General features: G+C 44.0%; 1 protein-coding gene across 1 annotated transcript in view; it reads left to right on the top strand.

The window, feature by feature from the left end:
• Positions 1-13,999, top strand: part of LOC119882798 (eukaryotic translation initiation factor 4 gamma 1-like) — a 40,393-nt gene that overhangs the window by 17,524 nt on the left and 8,870 nt on the right. Inside the window, 13 exon segments of the mRNA XM_038693055.1 lie at positions 2,490-2,629; positions 6,148-6,240; positions 6,939-7,029; positions 8,285-9,037; positions 9,040-9,105; positions 9,108-9,317; positions 9,424-9,512; positions 9,702-9,900; positions 10,501-10,760; positions 10,870-11,280; positions 12,672-12,818; positions 12,969-13,205; positions 13,343-13,447. Coding sequence (XP_038548983.1) covers positions 2,490-2,629; positions 6,148-6,240; positions 6,939-7,029; positions 8,285-9,037; positions 9,040-9,105; positions 9,108-9,317; positions 9,424-9,512; positions 9,702-9,900; positions 10,501-10,760; positions 10,870-11,280; positions 12,672-12,818; positions 12,969-13,205; positions 13,343-13,447 — 2,801 coding nt within the window.

The following is a 13,999-nucleotide window of genomic DNA, read 5'->3' as shown; positions in this document are numbered from 1 at the left end:
CACGCTGGAAGAGGGAGGGCTGAACATTAAAAGAAGTCATTCTGAGAGGGCACCTGTAGAGAGGACAGGAAGGAGTTAGAGAGGGGGTTTGAACAGAAACCCTCTCTCCTTTTTCTGTCTATTTGCAGCTTTGCATTCAACATGGGGAATCGTGGGTCTCAAGAGAAGGAGGACTCTGAGGGTAGGTGTCGTCTAGACAGCGTGTGTCTTTGCAGCCCCCTCGCATTGCTGTCTCAATCTCCTGCGCTGTGAGTCATATCTCAGGCCTCTTATTAACATCATCGGGACTCTGTCCAAGAAAAGTCTCATTCTGGCTTTCTGGTTTTGAGCATGCTCCTATTCTCCCTCTCTCTGTCCTCCTCTCTCTGCCTGTCTTCCCTCCCGTTCCCTCCTCCGCTCTCACTTCCCCCAGCCGGTGTGGAGTTTTGACTATATTTAGGCTGTGCTGCTCCTGGTCAACAATGCACACTCAGTAATGTGAGTTAGACTGAAATGCATGCCGAGAGGGAGAGAGGCAGAGCAGGAGCTAGCTACCACCAGGCTGAAGAGAGGCCTCTTCAATCTGAGGACTTTTTACCCTAGTCCTTTGAAAGTGGACTACAACTGTTTCTGAATTGTAGCTGAGGCCAGTTACAAGGCCAGGTAATATCACTGAATGGCTGGATGTCTTGTTGGCATTATTCACTAGGTTGGCTAAGTGAGGGTCTTCGATTGGTCAGGTTGGCAGTCGTTTTGTTGACAAATTTGTGAACATGATAAATATCCATGGCTGTAAGAAATAAGGGACACCATTTCAGGGCAGGGCAGAGGGAATGATTCTTGTGTCATGGTCTGTAGGCCTACCTGTGGGGCCTGCCAGGTGCCATATCTTCTGTCATGGGTGAAAGGGGGTGGGGGGGTTGAGTGTGAGAGAGAGCGTGTTTGTTTGTGTTACTCGGGATAACTAGTTTTAGTTTTGGTGAAGCAGGTAACCCAAAGACCCTAAGAGAGGGACCTCAGAACAACAGCTTCCTGCTAACCAAGTTCTATAAAGGTTTATTTCTCACCCTGGACAAACACTAAAATAACTAGTAGGGTGCAGGTCTCTGCAAAGTGTAAGTTTTCTTACATAGATGTATGTTTTTAATAAAGTGTTTTGTATAATATGGTCTCAGTTTTCTCTAATATGTATAGAATACTTAATGGGTTTGTAACAAAGCATCCTGGGTACGCCTTACTGTATAAACCTAATAAGGAAAGCATAAACGGGATGGTAAGTCCAAACTTCAGAATTTAAACATTATTATATAATTAGAATATTTTGCTGTAACACACACCACACAATATAAAACCCCTCTCCCCTCCCACACATAGAGTTGAGTCTCACTCAGTTGTCCCTCCCAGCTCCCTCACAGTCAAAATGGCGGCGAAGATAACAAAAACAGGGATTTATTCATCTCATATCTTGCCTAACTTTAGCTGATGGTGATAAATTACGCTGGGGATTCATCTGCAGACGATCTGGCTCTAGATTAGACCAAACCTTTCTGTGGATGTCAGTTTTTGAGTCAAGACAAAGGCCAAAATGTGCCTGCAACAGACTAGGTAAAGCCTAGTTCACGCTACACGATTTTAAGCCGGATTTGCCAGTCGGTGACCTCGGCGACCGTCGGGCTGTGATATGGGGTAAATCGGCGATCGATCAGCGGTTGCCAGTCATTATGTGTGAACTACTCAACGATGCATAAAAACAGCTCCCCGACACATCGCAGACACCAGACAAATAACTGGAGGAATCGGCTGACTTGTCATCCACATCCAGCCAATGAGAGCAGGCAGCTACTTTTTCACTGCAAAACTTTTTTTTTTTTTCCTCACCTCCAGCTCTCTCTGTAGCTCAGACGATCCCTGCTACCTTCGCGTGCCAACCCATTCTTTCACCCAGATTCTAGACGAAAAATTCAACTTGTATCTGATTACACTTTGCTTGCTTCATAACGTCATTCCTTAAGATGAACCGGTCCATTTTTGACACAGTTGTTTTCACAAGCTCTCCCTGGCACGCTGATTGTAGTGTTTACAGGACACAACAGCCCAAACTTAAACATTTTTGTAATCTAGGAATTGAAGTTTATTTGAGGTGTTTACACAGATGGTGAATTGTTCTTAAGACGTCATCAGTTGGCAGTGAGAAGACTTTAAGTGCAATTACCTCACTGTAATGTGACTTTGCTGTGGACATAAAACTGCAGCTGTTGCAAATCATCAAGAAATCAAACCTTCACATTTTGGATGCCGCTTTTCTCACTGCCTCAAAGTAGCCTAGCAGGACTTTAGCAAAAGCTGAGTTTAATGCCATTATGTAAACACTATGTGCTGTGAAGCGAATGTGTGTGTGTGTATGTCCTTTGCTTCTGCGTGTGACTGGCTGATGTGCTTGTGTCAAGTTATGGCTATAGGATTAAGTCGGCATGTGTTGGTTTACATTCTTCTCTCTGTCTGATCCACAGCAGGGGCCTACTACCCCGCCCAGCCTCAGTTCACCCCATCGGTGCAGACGGCACCGGTCATTATGAACCCTGCCCCTCAACAGCAGCAACCACCACCTCAGCCTCCCCAACACATCCCCACCAAACGGGAACGTAAACAGGTACAGTCAGTATTTTACTACAGAAAACATCTTCCACTTTAAAATGGCGTATTGGGAATGGATTTCTGGTTCACGGTTCCTAATATTAACTTCCATAAGTTACCAAATAGTACAAATTTTCTGAATGCTGTATCTTGACATTCGAGTCACTGTTCATTGTAAAAGTCGTTCATTTATCAACCCTTGTAGTAATAAGAACAAGTAGTGCTTTTTCCCCTCCACAGTAATCCAGAGACTTGATGAGTAGGGCTGGGCGATATAGCCAAAAATGTTATCACGATAAAAACATTTCACCATTCGATATCGATAATTATCACAATATATGTCAAATCATTATTTCTTTCAAGTCTCAAGGCTGATTATTGATCCTGAGTGAAAATTGAAGAAACCAGATGGTTAATTATGTGGTTAAACTTATCTTTATGGTCAGAATGTGACAAACACTTAATGCCAAACAGTGGATCACTTCAAGAATCTGAGGTAGAACATTCAAAACTGTTATCTTTTTCAACAAATATGATTAGTTAATCTTTTTTCAGGCCTCTTTTTTTCAACAAAATATTTTAATAGAAAATGTAGGTGCCAATTTGTGATTCAAATGAATTAAACCAAATATTTATTGACGACATATTGAACATTTATTATATCGTTATTGAGGGAAATTATATTGCAATAATTATCATAATATATTTTATTGGCCAGCCCTAGTTTTGAGATAATCCAGCTAGTCGGTGGTGTTGCAATCTCTCCGAAGATGATTCTAGATTATTCTTGAGTCTGGGCGTAGAGTTCAGCTTACTGATTGAAACAGATAGTGGTGGACTTGGCCTTAACTTCATGTGCTGTAACACTAAGCTGCTGCACCACATATTCCCCAGTTCTACAGTATGCGTAGTGTTTCCTTTGCTCTCTAAGATGGCCCTCGCTGGTATGTGGTAACTCTCTGTGAACTGAGCCCCCGTTTGTGCCTCTCATGTAATCATCATTTTTGCATTTGAAACTTTTATGATGCTGGTAACATTTGAGAAATTCATTTTCAGGTTCCACAGAGACTATTCTCTCCAGCTAGAATGAAAAATATAAACTAAAAATAAAGTTGTGGGGGTTTTTGACCTGTTTCACAAGATGCACAAGATGTTTTTCAGTTAACAGAAGTGACATATCTCCTGGGCCGTCTTGAATGACATTTATCACAGTCTTCTGTCGGAGAGGCTTGGAAAAATCATACGGCCTTACCAGCTTGCAGGGTTTTCCCAAGTTTTGTATTTACCTTTGAGAAAAACAGAGGTGTATACTTTAAATCATCTACGCAAAAGTAAAAATTAAAATTGATAACATGAGAGGTGCAAATTTAAGCTATCTGAACACATTACCTAGTGGCTGTATTTTGCATATTTATTTCTTAATTTCTCTGTTCATCAACTTTGTCTGTGTGTCTTTAACTAGTTTTGACTAGCTTGGAGCTGTTGTCACAGTTCGTGTGCGTTTTGACTTCATGGAGGCTGGAACGTAACTTTTCTCTGAAATATGCCAACATCATTTGTAGTTTCTTTATAGACTCCTTCAGATATTAAGGTATAATATAGTGTGAATCCCTCCATCTCCATATAATCAGGAAAATGCTGTTAGAGTACGTGCTCTTATGCCGCTAGACTTGCATGATGTCTGGTCCCTCTCGCTGGGGAACTTGGCTGCTTATCAGCGACTGTGGTCGCCTCGGGTGTACTTTGGCCCATTCCTATGGGCCCCGACCATTGCTATAATACTGGCCTCAAGGCCCTGTGCACACTCACTGTCTCTGTCACACACACACACCCACATAAAATTAAACACTCTCATAGTAAAGTTGACAGACTGGGAGTGACTGGGAGTGACTGGGAGTGAATGCAGCATACTATGCTGTGAGTTAAAGGTGTTAGTGCTGCAGCCATAAAACTTGTTTTTTGGAAGCGATGCACTTTGAGAGAGCAGGTAGAGATAGGTTGGTGTCTTGTAAAGGACACACCGACATGGCACAAGGCTGTAGTGTGGGCAGTCGGGACAGTAAGTGTAGAACCGCAAGGCTATTTTGCTTCCCAAAGGTACACATCTTACGCACACAAAATAAGTATTCAGTATTTTCTAGCCTATGGTAGTCATGCTTTTAGTTGCCACCATTTTACCCAATTTTTGCCCATTTAGTACTGCAGACGTTGAAGCTTTGCAAACAGTCTTTTTTTTTTTCCTACTTTCCTACTCTCTTGCTTCCCTCTCACTGTCAGAGAAAATCCAAAGGGGGAGGGGGGTGTAGGACATGTCAGCACATAGCTCAGCTCCACGTGTCCACTAGGTCGCCTCCCCCTTCTGAGCGGAAGAGCTAACCAACCAGCCTTCCTGTGCTGCTGTGCCCCCACCCACCCCTGCTGGTTTTCCTCTGCTCTCAGAAGGAGTGAGCCTGAAAAAAAAATCTGAGGAGCAACTTGAGCATGCAGGATGACAGAGCACACAGTGAGAATGAGGAAAAGGGGGAGTTTCTTCTGCTAGCTGCAGCTCATTTGATAACGTTAAGTTTCTTTTCCCCTGGAAACCCTCCCATTTCCCCCTGTCCTGCCCCTCCCTCGCTCCCTGTCCCCTTTAACTGTCTGTTAGTCTCTGTGGGCGGGTTGTGCATTCCAATACCATAGCTTTACAAGGCCAGTCGCTTTATCCTTTTTTCTCCTCCCTGTTCTGTTCAGCGTATGAGAGAGAGGGAGAGAGTGAGTCAAGTTGCTAACTAGCTTACTGACAGGCACAGCCCTGCTCTGTCCTGTTCTGCTGGCCAGTACCTCATTTCACAGCCTGGATGTGTGTGAGTTAAGCTGAGGTAAAACTACACTTGCTACGTCCACCCACCATCCTGCTCTGTGGGGTTTAAACTCCAGACCAAAGCCCGCTGTAACGGCTACTCCAGCCCCAGGATGAAAGAGGCCTGCTAAGGTTTGGAATGCTCCTGGAGAGGAGCTGCTGACAGACTGAACCAGTGAAAGGTCAGAAGCGACAAGCAAATATTGTTGTTCTTTAAGTCAGGCATTTTCACAACAATTTAAACCAGCAGTGAATTTTATTTGACAGTTTGGAAAGTTGGTGAACTTGATTCTTGCTCCGTCAGCACAGCTTTAGTGGTGACTAAGAGGCTGAAGCGCACTCAGTTGGGCAGCAAAGGAATTGCATAGCGGTTAGTGTTTGGATTTGGTGTGTGGTGCCTCAGTATTCACAATATGAAAAAGCTTTCACTGAATCAGAGGCAGCTAGCTAGCAGCCAGCTAGACCCAGAAAGGGCTGACGAGTGTAGGCGTTGCATCATGGGAAAGCAACTCTTCGCTTACACGTTACTGTCCTCACCCTAAAACATTTTAACCCTTTGCCTTTCTCTTTACTTTTCCTCATTTGTAGTTGAAAAGCAACCAGTTCTCAAGTGCTGTCTATCACATACAGATTTTCCTTTTCTGCCTTTCATCATTTCTGGTCTCACCACGACATCTCTTCCCTCTCCTCCATAGATCAGAATAAGAGACCCAAACCAAGGAGGTCGAGACATTACAGAGGAGATTATGTCAGGGGGCCGCAGTGGCTCTACCCCAACCCCACCACAGGTGAGCTACAATTCCATGATCGGGACTCAACACAGCAGAAATGGCATACTGTTACTGTTTCCATTTTACTTTTAGACACCTATTTATTTGTGTCATATTTTAAAAGACTTTCAGGGACTGACAAAAGATCAGATATCAAATCAGTGCAAATGGGGTGAGCGTCAGTTTAGAGCGTTAATTTAGGTTGGTGTAGTTCACCAAGATGCTTTCAGTGCATGTCAGCACTGTTGTTGCATTGTTTATTTGGATCCCATTTAGTTGTTACCATAGATTGTAAATACAGTTATATTATAGTTTATATAAATTCTGTGTATAAGGTTTATGGTTGTTATCCAACAGCTACTCATTTCTGCGGTCTATATTATATCGATTTATATATGTTTATTGTGTAAATGTCAGCACTGAAAATACATTTAAAACAAGCATTTACTTGCCTGTGCCGCCCACATGTTCCTACTTTATGGGGAATGCTGCCGATTGCCAGCCGTCAAACATGTGTTACACTACAACTTGTCAAAATCAGACTGATCTATGATTTGCTTTTAGAGTTCTGACATGTGACTCAGATAGCCAACTAGGGACTGATGTGAAACAATTGGTTTTCTCTTACTCAAGTGGGAAAAAAATTGTCCTAACTACTAAGGTCATACTTTACCTTCTGTGTGTGTGTGTGTGTGTGTGTGTGTGTCTCCCAACAGACAGCCATATCTGGCTCAGAAAGTACTGCAGTGGCCCAGGCCAACGGTGAGAGTGTCACAGCTGCTTTTACCCCAGCAGTGGTTAGACCAGGTGAGCTCCACATGCACAGAGCCCTGAACACAGTCACACACAGATATAAATACAATCTCCCCATTATCATTTTGATATTGTTCATATTTACATTAGCTATTAATATTTGCCTGGTATTATTTCATGCTGTTTTATTTTTCCTTTTTTTTAATTGGTTTATAGGTACCGAACCAAAGCATGTGTAACGCTGCTAATATATTTAATGCAGTTATTATTTGTTTAAAGATCTTATTTTTGCAGTGTGCTGCAGAAGTACTTCAAGATGAATACAGAATAGAAATGTTCCTATTTGCATTTTCAGTCAACAGTCATTAGCTTTCATTTTACCTTTTAATAGGTCTTAAATTCAACTTGTGCAGTAGCATTATTTCAAAGCATTATTTCTTTCTTTGTGAAAATGACACGCATTCAGCTAAAGGTTTCTCTTCTAATCAACATACTTTTAAGAGCAAGTTTTACTGAGGTATGGAGCTGTGAGCTAAGCGAAAGATTAGGTTTGATCATGTTATGTATGATCTTGTGTTTTATGAATAGGCTTACTTCCTACTGTAATTTGCTAACGGGGGAATAAACCTTACTAGTTAAACAAGCCATTTCCCAAACTTACATGTTGCAATAGTTAAATTGTGTGGATAAAAGGGCATAAGAAATTACAGCTCGCAGAGATAAATACCGTTAAGGAGTGATGTCAGACACAGCAGCCTCTGGATAATAAGGGGACTCGTGAGTTCAAACTGGACAATATCAAGTATATTGTGGCCTTATATTCTACCACATAGGTGGATGGTGGAAGTTAACACAATTTCTGGTTGATGAATGTGTCTTTATCTTTTGACTGTGCAATTATTTTGCAGCGTTTTTCATCTGTAGGAGCGACTACACCAGGTAGTCCAGCGATCACCATGAAGGCAGCGTGTTTAGAGAGAACAATGTGCCATCTAAAGAGTTGGTTGGTTTGATAATTCTATTCAAAGGCAGGTGCACTTCAGAAGAAGCTCTACTCTCATAAGGTTAACGCATAATGAAACTGGCTGGCATTTTGTTTCTCCTACATCAGCCTGTGTTAAAGCTACAGTACCCTTCGATGTTTTGTGACTGTGATCCCGGATCTATAAATACTGTTGTTGTTGTGGTGGTCCCCACACCGAGGGCAGGAATTGTGGATTATGAAAACATAATTGTGATGATGAACGGAACAGAGAAGTAATTATGATACATTTCAGAAGTCTAACAAAATGTTTTCCTGACCCTCCAGATGAAAGAGGGAAACCTACCCCTCCTCCTCTGTCAAAGACCCCTGAACTTGTTATAAGTGACCCCATCCCCACTGAGGCTACATCCCCAGACACGAACACTAAGCCCCCTTCACCCCCTCTACTATCAGAAGCAGAGGACCCCTCTCTCGACACTATTTCCACACTTGCTCCCAGCGCTGCTGTTGCAGATGTGATGGATGCTCCTCCACCTCCCAGGGAACGCACCCCAACCCCCCAATCAGCTCCTGAGGTTCCTGCCTACCCTGCACCCCTCCCTGACCCTGTCCCCACCTCCGCTGCACAAGACAAAACAGACAAGAAAGACACAGAGGAAAAGGAGGAGGTCATGGTAGAGGAGGAGGCTAAAGCTGAAGAGGAAGCTGCTTCTCTTGACACACCCTTTGCACCTTCTTCCACCATTAACGGTGTCGCAAAGGTGGAGCCAGAAAGGCTTTCCGTCATGTTGCCACCCAGTCCCCTCGAGGCCCCCTTGGAGTCTCCCATTGCACAGCCTGAGGAACTCTGCCTCCCCAATGGTCTGCCGCTGCCAGCCCCTCAAGACCCCGAGGTGCCCGCTGTCAGTACAGCAGAGCGAGACGACAGCCCCATCGCTGAGCCTGACGACAGCCCCATCGCCGAACCTGTCACCAGCCAGCAGCCTGTCATACAGACCTCCACAGCCATCACTCGGGCAGCACCTACACCCGTTGACCAAGCCACACCTGCACCTGTCGACCAGCCTGCACCTGCACCGCAGTCCAGGAGATTCCTGCTGATCCAATCGTCCAGGCAGCTCCCGCCCCGCCTGAGGTCAAAGAAACTTTCCTCCAGTCGCCCTGGACGTCAAAGAAGATTCCCCAGTGCCACAGTCCGCTGCCAAGGAAGAGAAGCCATCTCCTGCAGAGGCGGTTTCCAAAGCTGACAGCACCCCAGAAACTGTGCCCACTCCTCCCCCTCCCACAGCAGAGGAGAGGGAGGACACTCCTCCTCCCCAGACGGTCATCCCTACCCTTGTAGAAACTACTATGCATGGTCAGTGAATTACAACATTCAAAAATATTTGATAGTTTAGAATTATAATCTCCATCATTAGAAATGTCAAGTATGTTGTGAGGCTGATTTGTCTTCCTTCCTGTAGCTGCTGTGTCTGTGCCAAAGAAAAAGAGGAAGATGAAAGATCTGAACAAAAAGGAGGCAGTGGGAGACCTCCTGGATGCCTTTAAAGAGGTGTGTGTGCAGTAATGCATTTATTCATTCATTTCCACGCTTTTCCAACCTGTTTTTTTTGAGCCTGCAGTTACTTCAAACCTGTTGACGCTGGCGAAAAGATTTAATCTTTAACTCAAGTGTATAATAAATTTGAACTGTCTTATTGCTGTCTCAACTGCCCTAACCCCTCTCCCATCTTTAAACTAGGAGAAGGTAGTTGCTCCACCAGAGCCCGAGCCAGCCCCTGCCCCAGTACTAGAGACCCAGCCCCCTGCTGCTTCCCCTCCTGCCGCAGAAGAGGCAGACCTGACCTGGGAGGACAAGGAGGACAAGCTGGACGCTGAGAACATTCAGCCAGATCCTCCTGAGCCGACCACCACTGACAAGAAGTACCAGTACAAAGAGGGTGGGTCGCTGAACCTTGATACCTTTCAGTGGCTTATACTGTCAGTTCAGTGTGTGAGCGATGATGTTTTAACACTTGCATTCTGGAGCGGAGTCACTTGACTATGTTTTTGCCTGCTTTGTTGAAATTTAGGGAGTGGCATTTTACCTGATTGATAGTGTCATAGTGTTCAGCGAAAAAAGGATATTATGTGGGAGCGACGCAAAACAAGTCTCACCAAGCTGTGATTTTTAAAGTGTAGGTCATGACGCTTTGCCTTGTTGCAGCTTTTTTTCTGTTGTATGTAAATGTGACAAAAAAACTGTAGCAAGTCAAACATCTGCTTTAAAAGTCAAAACATACAAATAATTTCAGCAGCTTTATTTAAGATTGTCCCTCATTAAACACTACCTTTTAAAATGTATCCACAGACCACATTTACTGTACCTATTCATCCTTTTATTAATTCATTCATTTACTAGCCTATCTGCCACCTTGTGGACATTATGGGGCAAAACCATATCTACAGATATAATGACACTGCATCCCAGTTTCATTATGAGTAGATGCTGAGGGAAATTAAATGTCTTCAATAAAAGAACATTCTGGTTTCTCTTTCAGAACAATGGAAGCCAATCAACCCAGAGGAGAAGAAGCAATATGACAGAGAGTTTCTTCTGGGTTTCCAGTTCATCTCAGCCAGCATGAACAAGCCTGAGGGTCTACCAGCCATCAGTGATGTTGTCCTAGACAAGGCTAATAAGACCCCTCTGCGTCAGCTGGACCCCAGTCGTCTACCAGGAATGAACTGCGGCCCTGACTTCACACCCTCCTTCGCCAACCTTGGCAGGCCTGGCATGGGAGGAGGAACCAGAGGACCAGTAAGTTTACATTTTCTCGATGATGGTGATCCAAGAGCTCTGCATTTGGAGGTTCATAGCCCATGAATGAAATACCGTCTTTGTCCCTTCCTCCCGTCTCTCCTCCCAGCCTCCAGGTATGGGTATCGGAGTTGGCGGTCCACGCCGCTCTCAGCAGATCCAGAGGAAAGAGCCGAGGAAAATCATCACCAGCATGTCGCTTGGTGAGGACATTCAGCTGAACAAGGCAGAGAAGGCTTGGAAACCTTCAGCGAAGAAAGCCGTTCGCAGCCGCCCAGGAGATGAGCCTGAGGAGAACGACTCAGAGCTGATGAAGACACAGGAGCTGTTTAAACGGGTTCGCAGCATCCTCAACAAACTGACCCCCCAAAAGTTTCAACAGCTAATGAAACAAGTGACGGATCTGACTATTGACACCGAGGAGAGATTGAAAGGAGTCATAGATCTTACCTTTGAAAAGGCCATCTCCGAGCCAGACTTTTCTGTGGCCTACGCCAACATGTGCCGCTGCCTTATGGGGGTAAGTGGTGCTACGCACAATATAGAAATGTGTTACTCTAGGACTGTTGTGGATTAAGTGTTCACTTGTGCGTTTCTGCAGAGAGCTCAGAGGTGTGACTGCTTTGATAAAGTGTGTTAAATGATCACTTAGTACATTTCATGTCTCATACAAAAGGCATTAAAACAATACATTCACACAAGCCAAGTATTTTTTATTTACATAATACATAATTAATCTCGTTAAAGTAAAGCCTGAAATGCTTCCATTAAAGAGGCCATATTATGCTTTTTGGCTTTTTCCCTCTCCTTTATTTAGTTATTGGCCTTTTTTGGTGCATGTAACAGGTTTGCAAAGGGAAAAAGCTCCAAGTCCAGTCCAAAGGGAGTTTCCATCTCCCACAGAAACTCTGCTCTAAACTGCCTGAAAACAGCTCGTTTGTAGTCCAGCCGTTTCCCTTTCATCCTTGTGACGACACCGCAAAATGCACGTCATAATGCTCGCCAAGCAGCTAGTCCGACCGACACGCCCTGGAAAACACTGGTGGAAGAACACTGAGCAGCAGCACACAGTGACAAGACGCCCGCCTGCTGTCTCTCCTCTCCCTTCCAAACACTAGCTAGGATGAAAGATACTTTTGTTACGAATTAATAACTCTCCACTCTGAAACTCTTGCTCCAGTCTATTTTTATAAGCTTGTTGACCTGCTTCTCATGGCCCGCCCTGCTCTGCTTCTGATCTAGTAGTCGCATTTGCAACTCCCAACAAAGATCTTGTAGAGATAAGATGTCTCACTCCATAGGTAAAACGCCTTCAACACACACACAGGGTGAAAAGAGGAGCTGCAGCAATGTGCAGTATGACAAAAAATCATGGTGTTTTTTGAAAATGAAACCATGTAAACCTGTTCTGGTACAACCTCCTAATTAAGATTTTGAACCTGAAAGTGAGCATAATATGACCTCTTTAATGCAGAATATAAATCCCATATTAGGGTCGTTTGTCCAAATGTGTTTTCAAGTGCAGATAATTTATTTAATTACATATTCACTTAAACACTCACATACTCACACTCTGCTGTCAAGCTTTTGAAAGTGGTCAGAATGATTTTCTTTGACTGAGGGGGGTCGTCATCTGTGTTATTCATATTGACCAAAAATCATTTAAATGGGGAACGATTTGGAAATGAAGTTTCTAGTACTTACTTAGTCAAACAGGCTAAATGCAAGAATTTGAAGTGTTGCAGTGATGTGGTAACTGTGGCAGTCCTAGTTTACAAATGTCTCTACCAGGCTCTGGCCACTAACCTAAGGGATGGAATTGAGGAACAGTGGAGCGACTTGGACTACATAACCCTACAGTCTGTCTTTTCCTGCTCTTTTTTGATCGACTTTTTCTTCTACTCTTTTCAGCTTAAAGTCGAAACACCAGATAAGTCGGTAGGCCATGTGAATTTCCGCAAGCTGCTGCTAAATCGATGCCAGAAGGAGTTTGAAAAAGATAAAGATGACGACGTGATCTTTGAGAAGAAGCAGAAAGAGCTGGATGCTTCCTCAGTGGTATAGTACTTCGACATAAAATATGGGGTGGGGGGGGGGTCTTCATTTACACACAAAAGAAGTCATGTTGATATTATGCAAAGTTTTTTTTTTCACACAGCTAACCATCACTCCTCAACAATTTCCTCTTTTTTTTTTTTACTCTGGCAGGAGGAGGAGAAACAGCGGCTCACTGAGGAGCTACAAGACTCTAAAGACAAGGCCAGGAGACGCTCACTGGGCAACATTAAGTTCATTGGTGAGCTGTTCAAGCTTAAAATGCTCACAGAGGTCATCATGCATGACTGCATTGTAAAGCTGCTCAAAAACCATGACGAGGAGTCCCTGGAGTGCCTGTGTAGACTTTTGTCCACCATCGGCAAGGACCTAGACTTTGAGAAGGCCAAGGTACACCACGAGCATACACAGTTAGATAGTGTGATGAAGAGGAGTGCACACATACATATGCACGCTGATTAAAAAGTTCTAATGTTGCAACTGCAGCGTATGAGATAACCTCACCAAACTGTTGTGGTCATCCTCAGCCTCGTATGGACCAGTACTTCAATCAGATGGAGAAAATAATAAAGGAGAGGAAGACCACCTCCAGGATCCGCTTCATGTTGCAGGATGTGCTGGACCTTCGACGGGTAAAGAATAAACACAGCACACACACCTAAACAGTACACACACATGCTACTTTGCTTGAAATAACTGACAGTGGAACACAGCTTCCACTGCCAAGCCTTGTAAAAATATCTCTGGTCACACATCCAGTGTGTTGTTAAACCTGACCTTCATTGGCATCTGCGCCTGAGGCCAAAAGTGAACGTTTGTTGAGTTTCCTGGGAAGTGATGGAAAGTACAGCATTTTAAGCGGGGGATAAGTGGTGTCACAGACCTCCTCCTCTGGTAAGAGACTGCTTCTCGACCCGGGTGTAGATGGCTTCCTTGACACGTCTTTCAAACCATCCATCTTCTCTGTCTAAAATGTGCACCTGGTGGTCCTCAAATGAGTGTCCTCTGTCCTTCAGATGTAGGTAAACTTCCCTTCTGTGCTGAGTCATGCGTTTGTGTAGTGGTTGTTTAGTTTCCCCAATGTACAGGTCTGTGCATTCCTCACTGCACTGGACCACATACACTAGATTGCTTTTCTTGTGTTTCACCAGTATCTGTCTTAGTGTGTTCTTGGGCTTGAAAAA

The sequence above is a fragment of the Micropterus salmoides genome, unplaced genomic scaffold (genome assembly GCF_014851395.1).
Source record: "Micropterus salmoides isolate LMB-PRFRI ecotype aquatic unplaced genomic scaffold, ASM1485139v1 Ms_hic_scaffold_3, whole genome shotgun sequence".
In the NCBI taxonomy this organism is placed as follows: domain Eukaryota; kingdom Metazoa; phylum Chordata; class Actinopteri; order Centrarchiformes; family Centrarchidae; genus Micropterus; species Micropterus salmoides.
Note: the sequence above shows the minus strand (reverse complement) of the source record. Positions and strands in the feature narration are given on the sequence as shown.